Raw genomic sequence first — 24,525 nt, forward strand, 5'->3', positions numbered from 1 at the left:
AAAAGGAAAGAAAAGGAAAAAAAAGTGTACATGTGCTGCAATGTAGTCATATTTGCATGTACTGAGAGAGAGAGACAGAGAGAGAGAGAGAGAATGATAGGAGGAGCAAGTATGTTGTGCTCAGAAGAAATTGTTGGTTGAATTCATGAAGGATGTGACAAGCAGTGAACAACATTGCCACTGTCCAAATGAGTCAACCATCTACGTTTGAGGTATCACTTAACTAGATCCTCTTAATTTCATCATTTTTCAATGCCTTTTCAACCAACCTTGTTTTATTATTTGAAGGCCCTTTGGATCCATAAATCATTTGAATTACTGGCAGAACGTGTATTATGTTGGTTACTGTTATTAGGATAACTCAGGCATTTCGGCTGTACGATTCAGAAGGGCTGTCCTTTCAATCATGCAGCCATTTGTAACATAGCATCTCTATATTGTTTATGAATGGGACTGCAAAACTCAAACAAAATGGTCATCAAAGAACTGCTTCATCTTGAGAATTTCAGATCATTGAACACAATTTAAACATGTTTTCTTAGTCTTATGTCAGCATTAATGTGATTGTAAGATAAAAAACAAAACAAAAAAATTTCAGGAAAACCTCTGTGAATGCGTCACTGTAAGCATGTTGTTTGATATCAAATAGTGAAAATGGATGTGTATGTGCACAAGTTTTGAAAGAGGGAGAAAAGTGTGCATACGTCAGAATGGGCATGTTCATGAGTGTTACAAGCAGGATGTGTGTGTGTGTGTGTGTGTGTGTGTGTGTGTGTGAGAGAGAGAGAGAGAGAGAGAGAATGCCAGCAATGTGACAATTTAAATTTGTCATTTGCAGGAGTGATTTTAGTCTGATCTGCTTGTGAAACAAAAAACAAAGCATATAATAGTTGCATATATGCAGCAGTTCTTTGTTGAGCGTCCACCTGGTAACCAGTGAAATGCCATAGTATTCTTTATTCATATGCTGTCATGTTAAGACAGGGCCCTCCCAATCATACAGGAGAAATGACTCGAGACTACAGAAACTGCATTTTCTAAATTGACGTATTACCGGTACTAATAACAGAACAATCTGGTCATAATTCACCTCTAAATATTCTGCACTGTTTTTTTCTGCAGTCCCATCCTCTTTGCACCATTAACAAAGAGAAAAACCCACTAAATCTTCATCACCCCTGTGACCCACAAATGAGAAAACACTGCAGAATGTTTCAAGTTCACACAACCTATTTTGATCATGTTGTAATCTGGTTTAAAAAAAAAAAAAAAAAAAAAAAAAAAATCCTTGTTCACATCCACAGAGAACCAGAGAGAGAGAGAGAGAGAGAGAGAGAGAGAGAGAGAGAGAGAGAGAGAGAGAGAGAGAGAGAGAGAGAGAGAGAGAGACTTTTCTCATGGGAATGTGTCTGGCAGAGAACAAGCTAGTGAAAGTTTTTTCTCATGGGAATGTGTCTGGGAGAGAGAGAGAGAGAGAGAGAGAGAGAGAGAGAGAGAGAGAGAGAGAGAGAGAGAGAGAGAGAGAGATTTTCACATGGGAATGTTTCTGGTAGGCCTGATTTTGCTACTAAACAACAAACTAATATGCTGAGGGCCAAATAAAGCTTTCATTATGTTTGACCATACATCCCTGGCCAGTAAAGTGACCATGTTTTCCAGCTCTTTGCTTGTTACTAAATCAAATTCACGGGTACCATGGCTGCAGGGATGCAATGACTGTTCAAGACAAATGCCTTTTCTGAACCTGTGAAGAACCTGTCAATTTCAGGTTGACAAATTATCAATTAGAAGCTGATAAAATATTCACTTTGAATCCTGAAATATACAAGTCCTCCAAGTGATCCATCTTGAGAGCAAAATGACAGCTTTGACATACCTCTCCTTGCTGGTGACATGACTGTTAAAACAAAGCAGGGTTATGGTTTCCTTGACGCGTGGAACAGAAGATAACTGAATGCAAGCAATATCACAAAGACTGCAAGACAGTAAAAGGCTACCTGCCTGCAATATCAAATCAGCACTGCTAAAAGTAATAGTAATTTCAAAAACTGGCCTGATTTCAATGATATGGTTTTGTCCACTTGCTGCGGGAAAGAAACAATTCCTGAATGCAACACATACTTATAAAAATCATGCCACATGTCCGAATGTGACAGTGATGGGAATGCGCAAGTTGACTAGCACAGCAACACAATATCTCTTTTCTATTCTGACATTCCATATGAAAAAGGCTCCCAGAAACATTCTCATGCACATACATTCAAATACAGTACTTTATGACAAGTGTAATGTTTCAATTGTGTAACTGCTACTTAGTACACTGATGTCACACAAAAACACTGCACAGTAAAACACATTACAAACAATATCATACAAAAAAATGTACACAAAGCACACAAGTACTTTGAGTGGCTTTATTGTACAATTCCGCTGCAAGATAAAACAAAGAAAATTAGCAATAATGGGAAATTTCCAAGTCATAACTTCAGCAATGTGATCCCTAAAGCAAACAGATGAGACATGGGAAAAGGGGGCTTTGGTAAAGGGGGTGGGGGGAGGGGGTTGGGGGTGTAGGGGGTAGGATCAATTAGCTTGCTAACATTCTTCAATCTGCATACAACAGAAAAATGTGAGAAAATAGTCTATGGCATACTAGTATATGTGATTCATATAAATTAAACCACGGAGATTGCTGTTTGTTTCCAGAGAGAACCTATTCTAATGAAAATCACTAGATATCTGGTAAGCTTTTGTCTTAACACCATTTAAAAAACTACATGTACACAATTTTTAACATGTGATGATTAATGGGCGAAGGTATGTATTTTAACCATACTGAATTGTTTAATGTCGCTAATCGGGAAGTTATCAACATTTCTGACCAATCTTGAAATATATGCCAAAAACCATACTAGCTTGGGTCAATCTGACTGTTTCTTGTAATATATCTCACCATTTCTAGTGATCTGTTTACCTCATAATAAACTTGAACAAAAAAAACACACAAAAAACAAAACAACATATGATAGAAAACTGATGAAAATGGCATTAAACCTCAAACTACTAAATAGTATCAGTAACTAAATGCATTATGGTTTTGTTTTTTGTAAAATGACAATTCAGGAATTATGCCCTCCCAAACTAGTTACTCAACAAATTAAAAAATGAAAAAAAGAATAAACAAGCGAACTGTGCCCATTAAGATCTTTGCATAAACAGTTTTGGAGAAGGTAGACAGAATGTCGACTTATTTCATAAAAAAACAAAAAAACTGACATTGCAAGTGATATTACCATTTCTGGAGCTTTGCATCACAACTGATAGTGATCTACTCTTTAAAAACGATCATGTTTAAGAATGTTGTATGCAATAAAAAGAACCCATGCATGATCATTCGATGTTGCTATTTCAGGCTACTGAAACTATTTCAAGAAAATATTTCAAATGCGATCCAATGCCTTTTTTTGTTGTTTTGTTAATTAAAAACATAGATTGGGAAGGGGTGTTGGCTGGGAGTGGAGGATACCTCTTCTGAAACTAGAATATGAACACTGTTATCTAGATCTCCACGATCCTAAACGTGTATTGCAAAAAAGACAAGGCAACTTCAGAACTTGCGAGCAGGCTCGGCTAACACGGGCCAACTGTTTCAAACAAATACAATTATAAAACAGAGAAACTTAAAATAATCTATTAATAGAAAAATAGGAATGAAAAAAAAAAAAAAAAATACACGCAAAACCAAAATTGTAATAAAAACCTTCTCAATTCGCTCATCAATGACTTGAACAATTTCGGCCGCCATCTGTTCGCTCTCTTCAGCCAACATCGTGAGCATGTTGATCAACGGTTTGCTGTTAAAATTCAGGTCCGCAAGCGCAGCTCTGTAGCTTTCCACGGCGTCACTCATATTGTTGCTTCTTCAGTTTTCTCTACTAATAAAAATAAGAAACTCTTCTTTTAAACATAAAATCACATAATCTGGTAAACAGCTTCGTTCCGAAGACGCATATTGATAGTTCTTCTCGGTGTTGCAAATGGCGTCGCAAAGAAAGATGTGTGAAACATCCGGGACAGTTGTTCCTCACATTTAATGGATTGGTCAGTTTGGGTCATGTGACGATGACGTAAAATGCATTCTATTTCCGGATACGAAAACTCTGCTTGTCAATATTTCGGCTGCTACACAATTTGGTAACATGAAATTGGACAAATGATATGAAGTCTATTTCCCAGATAATCAGCTCATTTACCTTCACGTTTTATTGGATTAGGTGGGTTTCTGTTGTTGAATGTTTTCAGCCTCGCGGCAAAGGACTAAATTGATTATAGATCAACTTAGACATCGCAATCATCTGTCATATTTTGTCAAATATATTGCTGTTTTAGCTCGGAGAAGACAATATTGAAAAAAAAAATTATATTACCGAAAGAAGGATTTGTTTATATACTGGGGACATAATTTAGTATTCATTAAACCGTGATTTTTATTTTACTTGAGTCAAGACATGGCTATGTGTGTCAGTTTGTGCAATTCTTGCCAGTTGTTTTACTTGCCCATCCAGCATTATGATCTGTGTTCCAGTGTCTATACAACATATTGTGAATTATGAAATCTATATCATATGATGTCCAGGTAGATGTTTCCACAAACTGTAATTGGCAGATTTGTGCAGACATTGATGCTGCATATTAATAAATTATTATAGGCCTTTTGAACAATTACGCTATGAAATGGTTCTCATGCCCTCTGGAGATGATTCATTCAATCTGCTCAGGTGTCATTGAAAGCTTTTATTATTATTTATTTTTCATCTTTATACAGCCTTGCTTTTAACTAAATAATGTTCATTACAATGGACATAGTCTTGTTTTCCTCCACCACTCCTTTGTTCTCTACATCTGTCTTCCTCTTTCTCCGTGTGTTTATAAGTATCATTCTAACCACAAAACAAGTGACTCAAGTGTGTCCAATCCACATATCAAGCTAGCCTGGTTGGATACTGTCAAAGATATATTACAAGACACAAGTATGCTGTGTGCAGTGTACATGGTGTTGTTTATTTCAGATTAGGTTTGTTCACTTGAACTGTGTTGAAGTTCTCTCTGTCTTACTCTGTCTAGATTTGAGTGTTTGTTTCTCAAAGCATGTCTATTTGCAAGTCAAGTCGACAACTATGTGTGATGCAAAGTACTTGTACAGTTGTGAACTCCTGTCAGTCTAACATATATTTATAATGATCTTGCAGTTTTTACTTCCCTGTCTTGCTGTGCATTCTGATAATCTTGTCAGTCATTATGGGGTGTAGCCCTTTTTTTTATTTTATATATATAAGAAAAATTGCCAGAGATTTGAAATTGCTTAGAATGATATATTTAGAAAAGGCAGTCAAAGGTGGACATGTTGGGGAAACAGGCATACCAAGATATTAGATTATAGAATATATCAAACTGAAATGAGATGAGTGAGGAGTAGAATGTAGTACTATAAAAACTGAAACAGACAAGGAGTAGAATTGATATGTACTTAATTGACATGAATTTTTTTCAGGGTGAAAAGCAGTAAATATGTCATGTAAATTCAGTGCAGGTCATTAAAAGCATTTTGTTCCAAGTGGTGGTCTGGCTGAAGAGTAAAAACAGACGCATGGAGGACTACAAATACCTGTTCAAGGTGGTGCTTATTGGAAATGCTGGGGTTGGAAAAACTTGCCTTGTCAGTAGGTACACAAAGGTAAGACTAAGACATTTGTGGATGTGTGACTGAAAGCACCCCGTGTGTCTGGGCTGAAGTCAGAAAGTGTTTGTCACTGATTGTGTGTGCATGTGTGCCTGCATGCGTGTCTGCGCACCTGTGTCGTGTGTGTGTGAGAGAGAGAGAGAGAGAGAGAGAGAGAGAGAGAGAGAATTATGAAATAATATTTGTTGAACTTGAAATATAATTATTACTTATGAAACTTAATTTTTGAAATTTAGCACGTCACCTCAGCAACACAAAGAACCTTTTTTTTTTCTTTTTTAGTGTGGATATTTTTCAACTTGTGTCTGCATCAAACTTTCAAATACTGTATGTCATAACCAGCTATTGCTTTTTGTTTCACAGGGTTTCTTCCCTCCAGGCCAGATGGCAACAATTGGAGTGGATTTCATGATCAAGACGGTCGAAATTGATGGAGATAAAGTTAAGGTAGATACACTTGATTTAATTATAGTTAATTGACATGGAGACTTGCAAATGTACACACATGTTTACACACATCCTGCTCACACACATAAATACACTTGTTCACACTGGGTGATTTTGATGAAAGAAAATGAAAGCACAAGCCACATAACAATGAACACAAAAAGAATTTGGAAAAGGAAAAGTACAGAAAATATAAACTGTCTTTTTTCAATATCTAGTTTTCAGTATGGACATGTTTTTAAGGTTACAACTCAGTATGTTATGAAACACTTCACTAAGTATAATTATAAACAAATCTTTCTTTTTGAAGTTGTTTTCAACATAAACATGTTTTCAAGGTTGCCATTTAGTATGCCCTGGATACTGATATTAAACACTGATATTTTACTGAGAATAAACAAACCTCCTGTTTCCAGTTATGTTCACCATCCTCATGTTTTAATGCTATTGCTCAGTATGCACTAAAACACTGATATTTTGATGTGAACATTGTTACTGATACTGTTTTTATAACACTGTTTAGTATTTCACTTAGATCATTGTTACTGATGCTGTTTTTGTAATACTGTTTGATAGCTTATTAAGGACATTGTCATTAATGGTATTTTTATGATACTGCTTAATAGTTTACAAAGAACATCATTACTAATGCTGTTTTTATTCCTTTTTTCAGCTTCAGATTTGGGACACAGCGGGTCAAGAGCGGTTCCGCTCCATCACACAGAGTTACTATCGCTCGGCCAACGCTCTGATCCTAGTGTATGATGTCTGTTCCCAGCAGTCTTATGAGAGCTTGCCGAATTGGATCCATGAAATCGAGTTGTATGCTGGAACCAAAGTTCTGACTTTTCTTGTTGGTAAGGTTTTGGCTGACAAGCTTTAGAATTGTCTTGGATTACAATATAGCTGTGTACTGATGATTTATTTCCAGTCATCTTGACTGAAAAAACCCCTCAGAGAATGGTTTATTTATGAATGACATAATTTAAGGGGGCATTTTGGTTGGAGGGTTGGGGTGTGGGGTGTGTTAATGATCTGTTGACATCAGGGCATTAAAGCAACCTTTTATTTTTTTTTGCTTGATGTTTTGCTGCACTTGTGAAAACTGGGTTTTGGCACATTCTGTTGTTCACATCCTCTAATATATGATTTCATGGAGGTCAAGTGGAATGGTGGTTAATGGCCTTTTTGTAGTTGGCTGGGCATTAACCCTTTCACTTCCACAACTATTTGTGATTTTTGCAAAATAATCACCAACTGCTAAAAAAACTAAAAAATAATATGTTCAAAAGCATGTAAAAGTATATGTTCTCTGGAAGGAAAAAGATCTGCAGATATAATTATCATAACTTCAGTGTTGACAGGATGAGAAAATTCCCAATCAGGGGAAGATAACTTGGATTTTTAGAAAAAAAATACACAATGTGCTGTAATAAAAAAAGAAGAAGAAAATTAACATTTGTTTATTTTATGTGTGAAAAATAGTACTGAAATATTAGCAAATGTATTAGACACAACAATTGAGTGCAGTTATGTTGTTTCCTGCACTATCCTGTTGTTTTAAACATAAAGACAATACATAACCACTCACATACACATCCCACACCCTCCCTCCCAAACACCTACAAACACTATCACACAATATTACAACACAAAAGCTCACTGCAAACAATATTTCAGTTAGAAGCTTTCATCTGGAAGGTTTCATTGTAGATCATCTGGAAGGTTTGTAGATGAAAGCCCAAAATGAAGGTTTCAAGCTAATATATTGAGTTTTTTCTATACCCACTTCTGACATGCCCCCGCCCCCGCCCCCTTCCTGTTGATGTACCTTGTAGCATGTAATCATCATCAGGATAACCAGAATCACTTCAGTTATCAACATTACTTACATTTTCTATAGCATTGTCATAGTTGCTATTGTCGACGTTGTGTGGAAAATCAAACTAAATTCTAGCCACCTCTTCTGTGCTGGACATTCAGGCAGCCATGTTGACACGCTCAACAGCTTTTTGCTTTATAAAAGTAAAACACTAAAAACTGCATCAAAATCGAGGCAAAGCTAACTGAGAAATTGCTTCAAACACTCATGAAGTCAGTCGCCATTTGCAAGGGTGGTAAGTGTGAGCAAATGGGTGGCTGGACACATGATTATGCAGTGAACCATAAACTGCGAATATGTCCACAGTCATAAGTGAAAGGCTTAAGCAACATGATTTGATTTGATAGAATGTCATGTGGTAAACCACCTTTCTTAATAGTGAGTATAGCTTGCTTGATACCTGCATGGACTGAATTATTACTTTTTGTGTGACCTTGAGTGATGATTTGGGTGCCATTCTGTTTGATGAGTAGACATGATGTCCTGTATGCAGGAGGCATTTAGTGTACATAAAAGAATCCATAGCAACATGAGAGTTGTCCCTGGGAAGGATTCTTTAGAAAAATGTACTTTGATGATAAAACAAATACATTTGCAAATTAGATAGAACAAGAAAAGAATACTTGCTGCACAGTGGCAACACACTCTCTCCTGGGAGAGCAGCCTGAATTTCACCCAGAGAAATCTTTTGTGTCAAAACAATACCGCACCATCACACACCACACTACATGTTTCATTTACTGTTTTTTCCATAAAATGTAAAGTTTACCACATCTGATAATTCAGTATATTGAACTAATTCTACTCCAGGTATAATTTAACTTGTACTATGATTACTTCACTTGTGGACCTGGTACATTCTCATACCAATGCACTTCTAATTTTTAAAAATTCTTGCTGGTATAGTTGGTGTTCTAAACTGGTCCGTTTAGGGATTCCGGAAGCATGAAAATGAAACTTGCTTTGACTGATTAAATCAACAATTCTCCATCAATTTTCGCTGCTTTTGTGAACAACCCTACTTTTTACTGCTGTGATCTCATGTAGTGCTGGTCCAGGGAAGTTGTAGCAGGCATGTAGCTGTGGGGTAGAAAGAGTAAAAGATTTCTTGTGGACTAGTGTTTATATTCCATTGTGTATTTGCTGTGTTTCTGTATATGTGTTTTTGTATGAAGGGTGAGGTGGCAGACGAGGGGGGAGGGCAGGCAGGTGGTGTACAGGAGTGTGGCTTTGAAGAGGCGCTTTAGACTAGTTGTTTGCCAGATGCACAGAATGAGTGATGTGCATGAGTGCGTATAAGGGGATATATACACATAAGGGTACCGATATCATCTGTAATGTGTAATGGTTTGGTTTTGTTGCATTTTGTGTTATATTATTAGATAGAGATACTGATACATTTTGTAGAATCAAATGGTAGGCTGTTGATGGGAATCAAATGATAGGTTATTGATGAGAATCAAATGATAGGCTATTGATGGTGAGAAGCTATTGGTGGGAATGGAATGACAGGCTATTGATTGGAATCAGATGACAGGCTGTTGGTGGGAATCAAATGTTAGGTTATTGTTGGGAATCAAATGTTAGGTTATTGTTGGGAATCAAATAAATAGGCTTTTGATGAAAATCAAATGATAGGCTGTTGACAAGAATCAAATGATAAGCTATTGATTGGGATCAAACCTTCAGCTTCCAGTCAAAAGTAAATGATTCAGACCATTGTTCTGCATTGACTGATACTCATTTATCAACTTATCTGGGTTTCTCCATTGCTTTTTGCATACAAATTTCATGTACTGCTGACATGATGTCATGCCATTGAAGGAGCATATTATTTCCCCTCCATCCCTCCCTCCCGTCTGTCTTTTCACCCATAAATCTCCCTAGCCTGCTATCTATACATGTTTATTAACTAGCTCAGTACTGCCTGTTCACTCCCCTGATTTTCCCCACAGACGGCCCATTTTGTATTGGTTATATAAAACATCACAAAAAACAACAACAAATATTGAAAGTTATGAACTGAAATTATTCAAACTGATAAGTAACACAATTAGTTGGGGACAAAATATAAAACTTCTCCCTTCTGCTATTTTCCCGTGAGATGATGAAAGTATCCATAATTTTTGTTCAAAATTTGCACACACTGATGAATTAAAAATGAATCCAGCAAAGCACAACAAGTCTGAAACAGTTTGAAATCAGAATGTTATAAAGCCCCGATTGGGCTCCTTCATCTGAAACCATTGTCTGCTTTGTGACTGGGATGAAACTGGGTCAGATGCTGTTGTTGACAGGCACTGTTCATGTGAACCAGTTACCTATAAACATACTTTCCCCACTTGCGAGCACAGCAGCACATTCAGCATTTACTGGTTGCAGTGGAGAGTGGGAAGGTCAGTTAAGATATTTTAAGCTTATAACATCATAATGCAAATTAAGTGCCACTCCAAAAATTCAAAACGTTATGAAGTCTTGATTGGGCTCCTTTGTTTGAAACAGTTGTAAACAGTAGGGCCTTGATCAGGGCCTATAGTCTGGAGAGAGTTAAGTTTGTCAGTCAACCCATTGGTTCAGAGTTTATGAATGTGTGTGGAAGTTGTGAGTGAAAGCGCTTCGATTTGTCTTTGCACAAGATTAGCACAATACAAATATTTCACTTAATCATGTATTTACCTTCCCGACGCAGCGGAAGTTGAGAATCTGATCGTGCTGAGCTCTAGACATATTGGATAAGATAAGATCACTGTCGCAGTGGCCATAATAGTAAAAGGCTATAGAATCCCTTACATTTTTTTTTCCCCAACCGGTGATTTACAGGTAACAAGATTGACCAGACAGACAAGCGGGAGATCCCTACCCACATTGGGAGGGAGTTTGCAGAGCGCTACGAGATGCGGTTCCTGGAGACGTCGGCCAAAGAGGCGGACAACGTGGAGCGCCTGTTCACCTCCATTGCCTACCAGTTGACTGCTCAGGCCCGCGACCTGGAGCTGCGCCCTGAGCAACAGGGTACCATGATCACAGGTGGATCAACCCCCATCACTAACACCCCCAGTTGTTGCAAGCTTTGATTGTTTGCTCCATGTAAGTAGGAATTGTACTTTTCAGCTGACAAACAGAAATAGCTATAGCTTGTTGTGTGGATGGATGGAATGCAGGTGATTTTGGAGTGATGAGGAAGGAATAGAAATTTGTTACTTGTTGATACAAATTCAATGTGAAGTGGCTGTCAGCTGGGAATGATCAATAGAAATGGATGTCAGCTGGCTGGTAGCAGGGTTTTGTGAGGAATCTTCACACGATTATCACTTGAGAGTGATTAAAAAGTTTTTGTTGTTGTTTTATAAAGAGCTGGATATGTGTGTGTAAAAGATCAATATTTTGATGATTTTTCGAGTGAATGTGCTTGAGGTAAAATGCTTTGACTGAGTGTCAGCAATGGATGACTAAGAATACCATCTTGAAATTCATGAAATGAAGTTGTTCTTTTAGATGTTGGTGTCTGTGGAATATGTATGAGAAAAAGATGAAAGGAAATGATGAACCACCACAGTGGCAAGAGAAACATCGACGTTGTTTGAAATATTGGAAGATCCGGTGTGAGTCAGGAGAGGTGAAGGAAGAGGGTGGAGTGGGGGATTAGGCAAAGAGGGAGGGAGGTTGAGGGAGACATATGTTGAAACTGACGTGATTTGTTTGTGCAAGGTTACGCTTGATTTTTTTATTTTTATTTTTTTGTTTGTTCTATTGAGTGTAAAGCATATTTGCTGTTTCCCACCTTGTTGCATAATCATGGCCAGTTGCTGAATTTGTCATGAAGTTTCAAAGTGCGTTTTGTTTTTGGTTGGTTTTAGACAGCTACATTGAGCTGTTGTTATTGTGCTCTTTATGATCATGGATTTCAACTGGTTATACTTGTATTATATGTGTCCTCTTTGAGAGAGAATTGATAGATAAATGCAGTAACTCCTGAGACTGTTGTAGTTAAAAATTATCATGTTCTTTTCTCTTAACCTTTCTTTGTTTATCTTCATCAAATCATTGTATATTATATGTGTACATGTGTGTGCATGTGTGTCTGTGAATGTTTAGGTTCTGTAAGTCTGTTGAGCACAAATGTAGGGCTGATTGCATTATATATCTTTCAGTTTCATTTCATGTCTGTGTGCGTGCTATGTATACACATGGGTTGCTGCAAGTGTGTGTGCCTGTATAGATATATAAATGTATATGTGTGTACCCACCAAGTACATGTTCTCTGTTTATGTGCACATTTTTATGTCTGTTTGCATAGTATTTGAATGATCAGTTTTTATAAACTTTTCATACTATAATGGTAAACAGTTCCTTTTTTTGACAGCAGTTATGAACAATGAATATGTAATATTTTTTCACGTCTTGATATAAACAAAGTGTATTACACACATGGATTTTCTTTCACAGAATACACCAGTCAGCACAGATCTACCAATATTACCACTGCAGCACCCTGACATACACACATTACATTATCGATAGATTGGGTACTGAAAGCTTGATGAGAATGGTATCAGGTTTTTGCCTAGGTTTAAGTGTCTGCTGATTTTCCCCCCTTCTTTTGCAAGGCTACTTTGGCTGATTGTTTAGCAGGAGTGTAGTATAAATAAATATCTCCATGCTGCGATAGCCTACTTGAACATGAAAGAGGATCATTCAGCACTGTTGCTTTTTGTACTTTCATATAATTTATCAAAAAGAAAATGAATGTTTGAACCCGGCTTGCTCTTGTGTATATGGATTACTCTGGAACAGTTCATGCAAGAAAAGCAAAAATTACCAGACTTTTCCCTCTTTCGGACCTGGACTGAAGAGTGGTAATCGAAGGGGTACAATTCAGTTTCACATTTTTCATAAAGTATGGTAAATTAGTATGGGTTATTTCCCTTAAACTGCCTACTGTTTTGATGATCAAAATAGGCAGTGCAAGTGAAGTATTATCAAACAACAGACAGGTGTACAGGGATGCTTCTGCATTTGCATCTCTTTTCCTGTTATTTTCCTTTGTGTATGCAAACTAAAGGGAACCATTGAACAGCAGTGGCTTGAAGTTGCGTGCCTTTGTCTGAGCATATGTTTCTGTATTTTGTTTATTCTTACATTATTTAAGAGGCTAGATGGCATTGGTTCTTAGTGCTGCAGCCTGTGGGGGGGGTGGGGGGTGGGGGGTGGCATTCGCTTTTTTGGAGGGGTGGGGGTTTGGGGGGTGGAATCATCCCAATGCCGACTGTCCTAAAATCCTTACGGCTGAGAGAGGATGTAACGTGGGCAAGTCACTCTCCAATATAATAAAATTCTAGCCCAGATAGTCAGGACAGCGGTTGTCTCCTGTACTGTCCTGATAGTCTTAGTTGGACGTGGCTGACCATCATACGTACATACAATACTTCATGTCTCCTGAAATTCAAGAATGGAAAATGGGGCTTTGAACCATAGCAGAACAAAGCATTGGAGGTGTGTCATATGTCCTGTGACAGGTTACAGGTTCTTTAGAACAAGTCTCATGCAGTGTCAGTTGTACTGATTCTCACTGGCTGTCAAAACGTTTGACATGACAAAATATCTTGCTCTCGTGTTGGTGTGTTTATGAGTACTTTGCTGGTGGAGGGCCTACAATAGAAGCTGAACACCCTATTGAGTGGTTGTAACTCCTTTTTTTCCCTTTTGTTGGATTTCTGTCTGGAAAAAGTTAGTCACATTCCAAACAATACTGTTTTCTTCAAACCTGTTTTTAGCTTCAAATTTTTTTTAGCCAAATTTAGTAGCGGCCAGACCCAAGATGGAGCTGAAAGTAGATCTTGGAAAGAATTTGTACAACTTTTTTTTTCCAATAAATCATTCTCTTTTACATAGAATACTTGGCAGGATCAGGAAATTTGTAATAAAATATTTACTGCAGTGTTACTGGAGGTGAAAACTACTGAAGGCAAGCAGTTTTTTTTCAAGTGATAATTTTTTGTAATAAAAGTGATTCCATGCCCTTTTTTATGATTGGATACATCAGTGGATATTTCAGTCACAAACCTTTCCAAATAGAATCCTAAAATGCCAGTCCAGTTTGTCTGTGTTTTGTTGGTCACTCAGTTGGAAATGTGTGTTAATGTTGCAAGTAGATTTGTTGTTTTAAAATGTATTGTCCATGATGTAATTTGTTTGAAAGCATCCATCCTCTTATGCTGGTGAAGCCGTGTTAGGTTCAGAGCTTCCTTTTGGCACTGTGAAACCATGACTTTATCAAAAAAGCTTTCTAGGCTTTCTGAAATCTGCCTATATCAAAAATGTTTTCTTTGGAAATGTTAAACTTTTTGAGTGATCAAAAGAATTTTCTGTAGGTTTGGGAAACCTTGACTGCATCAAAAATAGCTTTCTTTGGAACTGTGTAACATTGTTTTGTGAAAAAGTTTCTTTGTGTTTATTGGTCTTTTTGTTTATTTGCTCCGAGAAACTTTTTTTTTTCTTCAAAGTTTTCTTCAGCATTATTAAAGTTTGCATTTATCCCCCCCCGCCCCCCTCCCAATTCCCCCCTGCCCCCCAGCCCCCAGTTCTTTTTTCCAGTTTGTGAAAACACATTATATATAATGCACCACATCACACATGTTCTAATTAAGTCATTTTGGTCATTATGTACTTTGATACATGTATGTATTGGTGATATTTTCACTAACAAAGACTTTGTTTTGTTTGTGGCATGTTTTTAGTTTCTTGGTTCTGTGATGACAGTGAACTTTGGCTGTCTCTTTTTGTTGTTTGATAACACTACAGTATTACTTATCGAACAGAAACAGCCGCATCTAATCAGTTATATGGCAGTGTCAGTGTTTCTTATTTGGCCACTTTGCTCATTTGTACAAATTGTATGTGGGTCAGTGATTTTGTGTTTTTGACCAGGTTGTTAGTGATGTGTTTCAGTGACAGTAGCTGTGTTCTTTTGGCAGTGACTCACTGAGTGTGTGTTATGATATTTCTGTGTCAGTGACTTTTGTCTTAAAAAGACATACCTGTTTTTTCTTCTTTCTTTCTTTCTTGCTGCTTCATTTAGAGTGTGGGTGTATGCGTGTTTTTTTGTTGTTTTTGTTTTTGCTTTAAAAACAACACCCAAACTGTTGACAACCGATATCTAGAATACATTCATCATGAACATAGTTACATACTTTGAAGTTTAGGTTCCAAAGACGATTATTATAATTTGATTATAAACAATACATACAGCTGGTTAATTTTCTAAGGGTGCTTCAGGAAAACTGTCAGCAGAAGATTCTAAAGGTGCATCACTTCACTGTAACTATGTACAGAGTGGAAAAAAAACAAAAACAACAATCATAATACAGAACATTGATTTTGTTCTCTGAACTAGCAGTATTATTCCCAAGTAATGGTCTGAACTGTGCCATCAACACTCAAGATTTCCCTGGAAAAAAAAGACAAAAAAAAGAGACAAAGAAATAGTATGCTCAGATTGTGTGTGATAGCCAGATTGAGAAAGATACTTGTCAGATTTTAACAGTGGCCATAAACATTTCTTCCAGTTGTATACTTTGAACTTGTAGTCACGTTTGTACAGTCTCCCTCTGTTTTTGTGTGTTAGGAATGGTTATGTGTGTGTGTGTGTGTAGATTCACAATCAAAATTGCAGTCAGCATTTATAAAATGTGAAGTGCATCATTAAAAGTTAATAATTGTGTGTGTGTGGGTGTGTCAAAGTGAGAATTATGTTTGTGTATTTGCCACATGTTCTGTTTACTTGTTATATGATTGTCTGTGCAGATCTGCAGATTTTTTTTAATGGTAAAAGGCTTGTACACATTTAAGCATTATTAATGCAGGTGATGTGTGTGTGTGTTTGTGTGTGTGTTTGTGCCATGACTACATCAACAGTCATAACTGCATAGATATATATAGACTGTCCTGATAAGAAATACTCATGCTTTGATGCATCACTGATAATACTAAAATACTTTAATTGTGGGGGGCGTTCTTCATGTGAGGGGCGGCTGTAGATTTCTTCCCTGACCGGCCCTGTACCCAGTTCGTGGTCCGTGGGTGTGAAATTAGAGGAGAGCGGTGTTTGCCTCTGTGGCCCTTCTGTTGTTTATTTCCCCCAGCATACACTTCACTGGGCTTCATGCATGTCAGTTTCGTAGTTTCTACATCTTTTAAATTTACCAGGGCTACCCATTTCCTGCTGTATTGATCAAGCTCTGTCGTTGAAGGATTTCAGGGGTACCAGATCGCATTTCTCCACCAAGTTACGTTGAAAGTATTCTTAAAGCAATATTTGGTTGTTGTTTTTCCAAATAGTTTATCTTTTTAAAAAAACAATTTTCTGATGTTTTCTTTTATTTAAAAGAAAAGGCAACAAGCAAATGACATCTTTCATCTGAAAACCGTTGTCAAGGAGACTATAGACATAAATTTTGTTGATTCTTTTTTCTGTGTATCTCATCTTGTTGAGGATACCATGTGGTTTTTGTTTGTCCTTCTGAAGCAGACCTTATCTTTAAAAAAGAAAATTAAAACTTAAATGTAATAATCATTATGAAATGTGATTTTTGAATAATTTCAGTTAATTTCAGTCACAAATTTGTTCTGTATGTAAACTGATTATAATTATGTTCATTCATTCAAACAATGGCTGTATTTGATGTGAAACTTACAGGTCAGAAATTGATTGGAACTGGGATTGTGTCATCATGAATATTTGTAATAACTTGTAGTTTTTGAATCTCAATAAAAGCATAGTTGTTTACAAGTTAGAAATATCCAAAACAGATTCACATTGATAGGGGCCCATTTTTTTTTAGTGGTCCAAAACCTATTTTACATTGATATTGTCCCATGTTATAAGTAGGATATGAAAAACAGTGCCATGGAAGTAGATCTGCTTAATTCATCAGTCAGCATGAGATTTAAAAAAAAAAAAAAAATTAAATTTAGATCTGATCCCATGTGTATTCTGTCAGGTCACCAAAGGCTCCTCACTTGGTGTGTAAAAGTGTTTCGTTTCCATCTATAACACGAAGAAAATTTTATCAGGGGTTTGAAGAAACATTTGGTGTTATATGGAGGGAAAGTGTCTCACCCACTTATTGCAAATGTGTCATGAGAATTACTGTGTATGTGTGTGTGTTTGTGTGTGTGTGTGTGTGTGCGCGCGTGAACTTTCCTGTTTTCCATTTACCACCTTTCAGACTTACCTCCATTACTGGTTGAATTGTTGCTTTTTGTTCAACATAACTTTTTCAAAACATGGACCTCTCCAGATTTTTGCTGCAAAGCTACCACAAAGACAAAATAAGTTGGATGCTCAGCTATATTTGTTCATTTTTCAGTAATGAAGCATAATTTGATCAGTTGCCAGACCCTTTGAGGGATAATTTTTATATGTTAACAATCTGTGTCTTGTGAAAAAGATAATTGCTGTTTTCAGTCTGTTCTTTTGTGAGGTGTGTTTTTGTTGTTGTTGCATGTTTATTTTGTTCGCAGTAATTGCAGTTCATGATATTTTGTTGTTGTAGTAAGATTATCAACTGTGTAACCTTTTGTTCTGTGATCAGATTTGTATCTGTGTGTGCGTGTGTGTGTGTGTGTGTGTGTTTTGTTTTGTTTTGTTTTGTTTGCTTGAAGAAGATATTTGAAGAACTGATATCTTTACAGAGTTTTAGAGAGCTATTGTGTAAGTTTGCAGCTGTAAGACGTTAAATTTGCTGAAAGGCTTGTTGAATGTTTGCACACAAACTGAGACCCAAGCCTAGGACCCTGCCTGTATGTAACTCTACAGAGGGATATGCGGGACTTTGTGACTGAAGTGACAGATTTCACAGACTCATGTGTATTGTGAATCAGGTCGTAGAATAAAAACTGAAATGCGAAGAACAAAGAGAAGCATGCTATGTTTCCAAGAAGACATCTTCTTTTGAGTGGAGGATGGAGGGTGGGGGAGGTTCTGTAGAACTAGGACTGTGCCAGGGATAGGAAGGATGGAGATATGATCAGTGGATATCAACACAGACCCAGGCTTCAACACACAACCGACAAGACTTGGAGAAATTTGTTCAACAGTTCCTATGTGCAGCAGCACCCCCATGATTCTTTACAGAGTTCAGGGGGAAGAAGAAGAAGTTGGAGGCATCCACACATCCTCTGTGATCAGATTCACTCTTCAAGTCTTTCCTAAATATTTCCCTTAGGATTGCATGTTCACTCAAAGTCCCTGTGCATACTGGAACTATAGTATAAGAAGTGCGTTTGAAAAATGGAATGAATATCTGTTTGAAGGCATTAACAGCAAGAAGCCCCCAAACATTTCCAAACATCGGAACCAGCCTGCAGTGAAAAATGGAATGAATATCTGTTTGAAGGCATTAACAGCAAGAAGCCCCCAAACATTTCCAAACATCGGAACCAGCCTGCAGTGAAAAATGGAATGAATATCTGTTTGAAGGCATTAACAGCAAGAAGCCCCCAAACATTTCCAAACATCGGAACCAGCCTGCAGTGAATGGCTGAGTGAGGATTGCTCTGCTGTGTATTAGTTGGGGCCTCTTCTGAGCTTGGTGTCAGTGATGTGGCTGGCTGAACAAAACAGCTTTCCTGGGCTGTGAGTATGAACTGAACAGCTTTAGTGGGCTATGAATTAGACAGCTTTACTCCATTATGAACAAAACAGCTTTCCTGGGCTGTGAGTATGAACTGAACAGCTTTAGTGGGCTATAAATTAGACAGCTTTACTCCATTATGAACAAAACAGCTTTCCTGGGTTATGAGTATGAACTGAACAGCTTTAGGCTATGAATTAACAGCCTTACTCCCATTATGAACCAAAACAGCTTCCTGGTTTTGATTATGAACTGAACAGCTTAGTGGCTATAAAATTAGACAGCTTTACTCCATTATGAACAAAACAGCTTTTCTGGGTTATGATATGAACTGAACAGCTTTGTGGCTATGAATTTGACAGCCTTACTCCATTATGAACAAAACAGCTTTCCCTGGGTTGTGAAGTATACGGAACACTTAGTGGCCTATAAATTAGACCGCTTACCTCCATTATGACAAATAACCTTTCCTGGGTAGAGTATGAATGAAAGCTTTAGTGGGCTATAAATTAGACAGCTTTACTCCATTATGAACAAAACAGCTTTCCTGGGTTATGAACAGTTCCTGGGCTACAAACAAAACAGCTTTACTGGGCTAAAGAGTGCTACTCTGCCACAGGTGCTCCACAGATTTCTGCGATGGTATTGTCATTCTTGCATAGTTCTTTCTTCATGTGAAATATTTACTGAGTGTCAGGAAACTTACATCCAATGGGCCCTGTGTGGTCAGCTGAGAAATAACTGAAAAACAACAACGAAATATAGATAAAATGTGTCTCATTTTTTTCCAAACTTTTTTCCTCAACACTCAGCCCACTTCTAAAAGAGAGCAGTGTATGAAAATTGCAGTAGGGTACAAGGCTTTGTCTGGATTTTGTTTTTTCTTCTCTTAATTTTATCAGTGAAAATTTGTTCCAGTTAATTTCTTTACTTTTTTCATGTATTTGTCGAGATTTATATAGAAATGTATCTGAGAATGAGACAAGTTTTGGACGCTAAGTATTTGAAGAGTGTGTGCTCAGTGTGATCATGTTTGTGTGCATATACATATAAACTGGCAGGAGAGTCCAGTCCAATGTGTACCTGTGAGTTGCCGCACTTCTGGAAGGGGGAAAATATAGACACTCTGTCATGAAGTATCTCAGTTTACAGACCTGTATAGTGTATAACTCAATGTCATATTTATTTTAAAGATAAATGTTGAATGAAAAATATGATGTTGATCCTATAATTTTCCACATGTAATGTACTGTTGAAACAGGAGATACCTACTGACCATGTAATAAGTAAACAATAACTAGGAACAACCAGTGTAATCTTCAGTAACAGTTAAGGGTTAACCTTCTCTCCCCCTGCTACACCCCCCCCCCCCGTCCCCCATGAAATATGGTATACTTAATGTTTTTGAAACAGTCAATTTGCTTCATTTTATTCTGGTTGATTTTTTTTTTCTCATTTATTACAAAGTCAACCAAGATTTATGGATAATTAGCAGAATTCATGGGTTTTATATTTTGTGAATGTCTCACCTGAGATCTACTTTGTATGCTGTGATTGGGAAAGAAGTTTTTTCTTTTTTGTAAAATTTCGAGGGAAATTTCATGTGAGTGTATGTGGGCAAACCGAGTTGTATGTAGACAAGCACTAGTGATCCAGTCTCAGTGTGTTAACTGTGACATTATAGCTACTTTTCATTTTCATGTTTGATTTTCAGCAGTATCTCATGTATTAATGAAGATGCAAAATGTAATTAGTTATGAATTAAGATTTTTGGGGGGTTTTAAATTTTTTCAGCACTTTTCACAGTAGTTTAATTTTGTTAAGATTTTCAGCTTTAAAAGCAGAGGAGATAATGTGGCCTGATAATTTCTTCCACAGGAATGTGTTCATTGCATTGAAATGAGTGTGTGGATCATGTTTTTTGCTTCAAGTGTTTTCCGTAAAAAAGAAAAAAAAGATCATTAAATTTTTTTGTCTTGATGGTAATTTACATATCCACCAAAGGTAGAAACAAGCTTTAAAGAAGATTACTTTCTGTTTGAAGTGTTGATTCAATGTGTTGCATCAGTTGTATTGACATAAGTTCATGGTGATCAGTAGTCATTAGCAAAATAAGCTCATCTTGGATGAGTCGTAGGTTTTTGGCTTGTGCTATAGGCATTGTTTGCTTTGTTTTAAGTTTTTCAAAGTTCATTTTCTCAGAATAGATTGTTGGATGAAATACCAATTGTGTCATTTATTGGAGATTTAATTTTGTCATTTGAAATTATAGGAATAGTGTTCAGAAATGAAGTGTTTGGAATCATACTTCACAGATTTTTATTTTTATTTTTTGAGAACTGGCTGTGCAGTACGAAGATGATTTGAAAAAAAAGAGAACATAAATCAAAAGAGTAAAGTTAGCTTCAATTTTTAATTTTTAATTAGACACATATAAATGAAGAATGTTTACATTGTGCTTTTTTTAATTTTTTAGTTAACTATATCTGGACACTGTTTTGCCGTAACTACTAATCAGGTGTGGCTTTTCAATGCTGTGTTTTCACTTTAACTGTGAGTATGCTGACTAAAAAGAAAAATGTCATCAGTGCATGACATTTCTCTTTGGTATGATCAGTAGTTTTTGGTTTTGCTGTCTCATCCATGTTGCAGATGTATGTACATTTATTTTATAGTATCAGAACAGCATTGTATAATCCATAAAAAGAAGATATTTTAATTCTCCATTTTTGTTGTCTTTTCTTTTTTTTCTTTTCTTTTCAACTTAAATCAGACAGTTATATGTTTCAGCAAGAATCCTCAAACAGGTGTTTTCTTTTATGCATACCATTTCTTTTTGTGTATATATTTCTCTGAGTTGTGCAAAGGAATGTGTGATTCCACAAGCACTGAATTGTTGCATTTTTACTTGATAGAGATTTCTGTTTTATTCCACTGAGGGGGAGAGAGAGAGAGAGAGAGAGAGAGAGAGAGAGATCATCTTTATTTTGTGCTTGTGCGCATGGTAAATGATTACCCACCGATTGCATGATAACTTTGTTTCTACATTTTAGCTTGATGAATGACATGAAATCCACAATAGCATATTAGTTGTTTTTTTGTTGCTGTATTTTTTTTTTTATTTTTTATTCCTTTTACTTTTCCCTTTCGCCCTTTTCTGACCACCGCTTTGTTGTATTTGAAAGTGTATGTGTCAACTCCAAATATTTACTGTCTCCACCATGTTTTTAGTTAAATTGACCAGTGCTGAGATACATATAAACATAAAAATGATTTCTTTTGAATAATCCCCCTTTGTTTTGGACACCGAAATGTATTGTGGCATGTTCATATTGATTTGTGAATCCCATAGAATACTCTCATCACTGTTGTTAGTTTACATCATATGTTGAAATATTGATTTATAGTGTTTGGAACTTTACATACAAGACTGTTGGGGTGAAACTTTACAACTTTACAATGTTGCAATTCACATAGACTGTTGCATTACACATAGACAAGACAGCAATTTTGCAATATCCATAGACTCTTACAGTGCGTATATCATCATCTCTTAAATGTTCCTTCTCTCTTTTTTTTTCTATATTATTTACATCACTTGTTGGGTACTATATATCAGAGTCACAGACAGAATGCCTGGATCCTGTTTTGTAATTGGATAGAACATTGCTATTTTTACATTTATTCAGACATCCTATATTACCTTTATTATTATTGTTCTTGTTCTTAGTATTAGCATCATGTATCTGCTGGATTGTGCTTTGTCCCATCAAACGTTGTGGAGGGTAATCTTGATCCTTGGACACCAAGTTTCCCTATTTATTTTTTTTTTTAGTAGATCTAAGGGATCAATGCAGAATTCTTCAATTTGTGGAATATGAATGATTTTGGCCCTTCAGTTTTTGTTATCAACAAAACCGTTGCTCATGTTGCAAGCTTTTTCAGAAACTAGTGAAGAAACACTTTACATGGTGAAATTTGACAGACGCAGCTGTGCGCAGGTTCTTAAACAATGTATTTTTATTTATATGCTTATAGCACCTGTCTTAGGTCAGACTATACTCAGAGTGCAGCACACACACACACAAGGAGTCATTTGCACAACAGGCTGGGTTGAGCTGACTGCCAGCTGTCTTTAGGTGCACAGCATTTGTTTCCTGTAGCATTCAGTCCAGCTTCAGTTATGCGCACACACATACATGTATACTGGAATGGATTTTACCAACAGTTTTGCCAGGGACAACACCCCTGTTGCTGAGGGCTCTTTTACATGTGCTAAGTGCATCTGCACACTGGACCTCAGTTTATCGTCGTCATCCGAATGATTTGTGTCCACACCACCAATGAAGGTCTCATGGAAGAAGAGAAAATTCAATCCTGCACCCTCAGATTTCTTGCTTCCTTGGTGGACATATTTCCACTCACCCACCACTCAACTCTGTTTCCCCGAGTGACTTTGAGTGAAACTGTGATCTTGTTCACAACCTGAAACCTTTCTCAGCAATCCCTAAATGAATGTTGAGGAGAGGGGGGTGGGGGGGGGGGAGGTGTCTTGCAAAAGCGTTAACCATCAATCATGACAGTGACATTCCCCAACTGTGACTCTCCTGGCGGCCTCAACCAAAAGTGAAGGTGGCAAGGGGAGATAAATAGTTAAAAAAAAAAAAAATTATTATTATTATTTTTTTTTGTCAATGAAGACTGGGAAATACATGAACAGTTTGACATTTCCAAGATCATGACTAAGTTTTTGGAAAATGCTGGTAACTAGATGCTATTTGAAGATTCATGTTTTCTGCACTGGTAAAAACTTTTCTCGTACATGCTCTTTTTGCGTATTTTTATTGGCGGGGCAAGTACACTTGGTCAAAGATTGTAAAGTGTGCATGCGAGAGAATGTGTGTGTGTGTGTGTGTGTGTGCCATGTTCATTTTATTTCTCTGGTATTCTAGTCAAACCTGATGTATACTGAATCTTTTGTACTGTTTTCTTCTGAAAACATGGTGCATTAGAATACACTTTGCATGCAGTACTTCTTTTATGTTCCATGGTGGCCCTCTTTGGTTCTGGACATTTTATGTTTTCAATGCTAGTCCCTTTGTAGTCATGCTTGTGCCAAATGTTGAAGATGTTTTCACTTTTTTTGGTTCCTTTTTGGTTATATTTTCTCTGTTTCTTTTTTTCTTTTTCTGCCAACGAACAACAATAAATACGCTTGAAATTATCAGGGGCATGAGAGAGAAAGAGAGATGTAGACATACCTTCTCCATGTTTTCTTCTTTCCTCTCTGTCCTGCTTCAGTACCTTGTGTTAAAAAATAAAATTAAAAGACAATGCGTTCATTAGTTAGTTGAAAGACAATGCATTCACGAAGCTCAAACACAATGCATTCTTTAAGTTCAAAGACACTTTTTTTTTATTACCATAATATGAACAAATATACACTGGCTCTGTATATCATCAATCGATTTCCATAATGTTGATGAACAATGAAATATTGTGAAACACACACACACACGCACACACACACACACATATGCACACACACAGATTGGTTTTGTGATGAAATATGCAATGAACATGAAGGGAAACTATCATGACATCGGTCTTTCACCAGCTGTGTTTGCTTAATTCAGTTGGAGGAACAAAAAGTGCAATGGACAGTTACATGACAGTTTTTAGTGCACTGTGTTAAGTGGAAGTAAAATGGAATTGTACATGTAAATAATTAACTGTAATCATTAACACACTGAACAAACATCATTCCTGTTATATTGTGAAGCAATGGGTAGTTCGCAAATCAAGCTCATCAACAAAGTTCC

The 24,525-nt window shown here is 36.8% G+C and overlaps 2 protein-coding genes across 8 annotated transcripts in view; one reads left to right on the top strand and one right to left on the bottom strand.

The window, feature by feature from the left end:
• The window catches only part of LOC143283756 (uncharacterized), a 36,377-nt gene extending 32,328 nt beyond the window's left edge, over positions 1-4,049 (bottom strand). For all 3 annotated transcript variants that reach the window (XM_076590082.1, XM_076590083.1, XM_076590081.1), the window contains exon 1: positions 3,761-4,049. In XM_076590082.1, the coding sequence (XP_076446197.1) occupies positions 3,761-3,910 (150 nt within the window). In that variant the 5' untranslated portion in view covers positions 3,911-4,049. The remainder of the gene's footprint in view (positions 1-3,760) is intronic.
• Positions 4,050-4,151: 102 nt separating this feature from the next.
• Positions 4,152-23,926, top strand: LOC143283757 (ras-related protein Rab-30-like). Of its 5 annotated transcripts, none has more exons than XM_076590084.1 (6): positions 4,152-4,274; positions 5,586-5,734; positions 6,104-6,187; positions 6,861-7,044; positions 10,890-18,892; positions 19,202-23,926. In XM_076590084.1, the coding sequence occupies exons 2-5, from the start codon at positions 5,648-5,650 to the stop codon at positions 11,141-11,143; spliced, it is 609 nt and encodes a 202-aa protein (XP_076446199.1). In that variant the 5' UTR covers positions 4,152-4,274; positions 5,586-5,647; the 3' UTR covers positions 11,144-18,892; positions 19,202-23,926. The 5 variants fall into 5 exon arrangements, with proteins under 5 accessions (XP_076446199.1, XP_076446202.1, XP_076446200.1 ...); XM_076590087.1 differs by having other exon boundaries at positions 4,153-4,274; positions 5,591-5,734; XM_076590085.1 differs by having other exon boundaries at positions 4,153-4,274; positions 5,616-5,734.
• The last annotated feature ends 599 nt before the right edge of the window (positions 23,927-24,525 follow it).

Source organism: Babylonia areolata, chromosome 7 (assembly GCF_041734735.1).
Source record: "Babylonia areolata isolate BAREFJ2019XMU chromosome 7, ASM4173473v1, whole genome shotgun sequence".
NCBI lineage: Eukaryota > Metazoa > Mollusca > Gastropoda > Neogastropoda > Buccinidae > Babylonia > Babylonia areolata.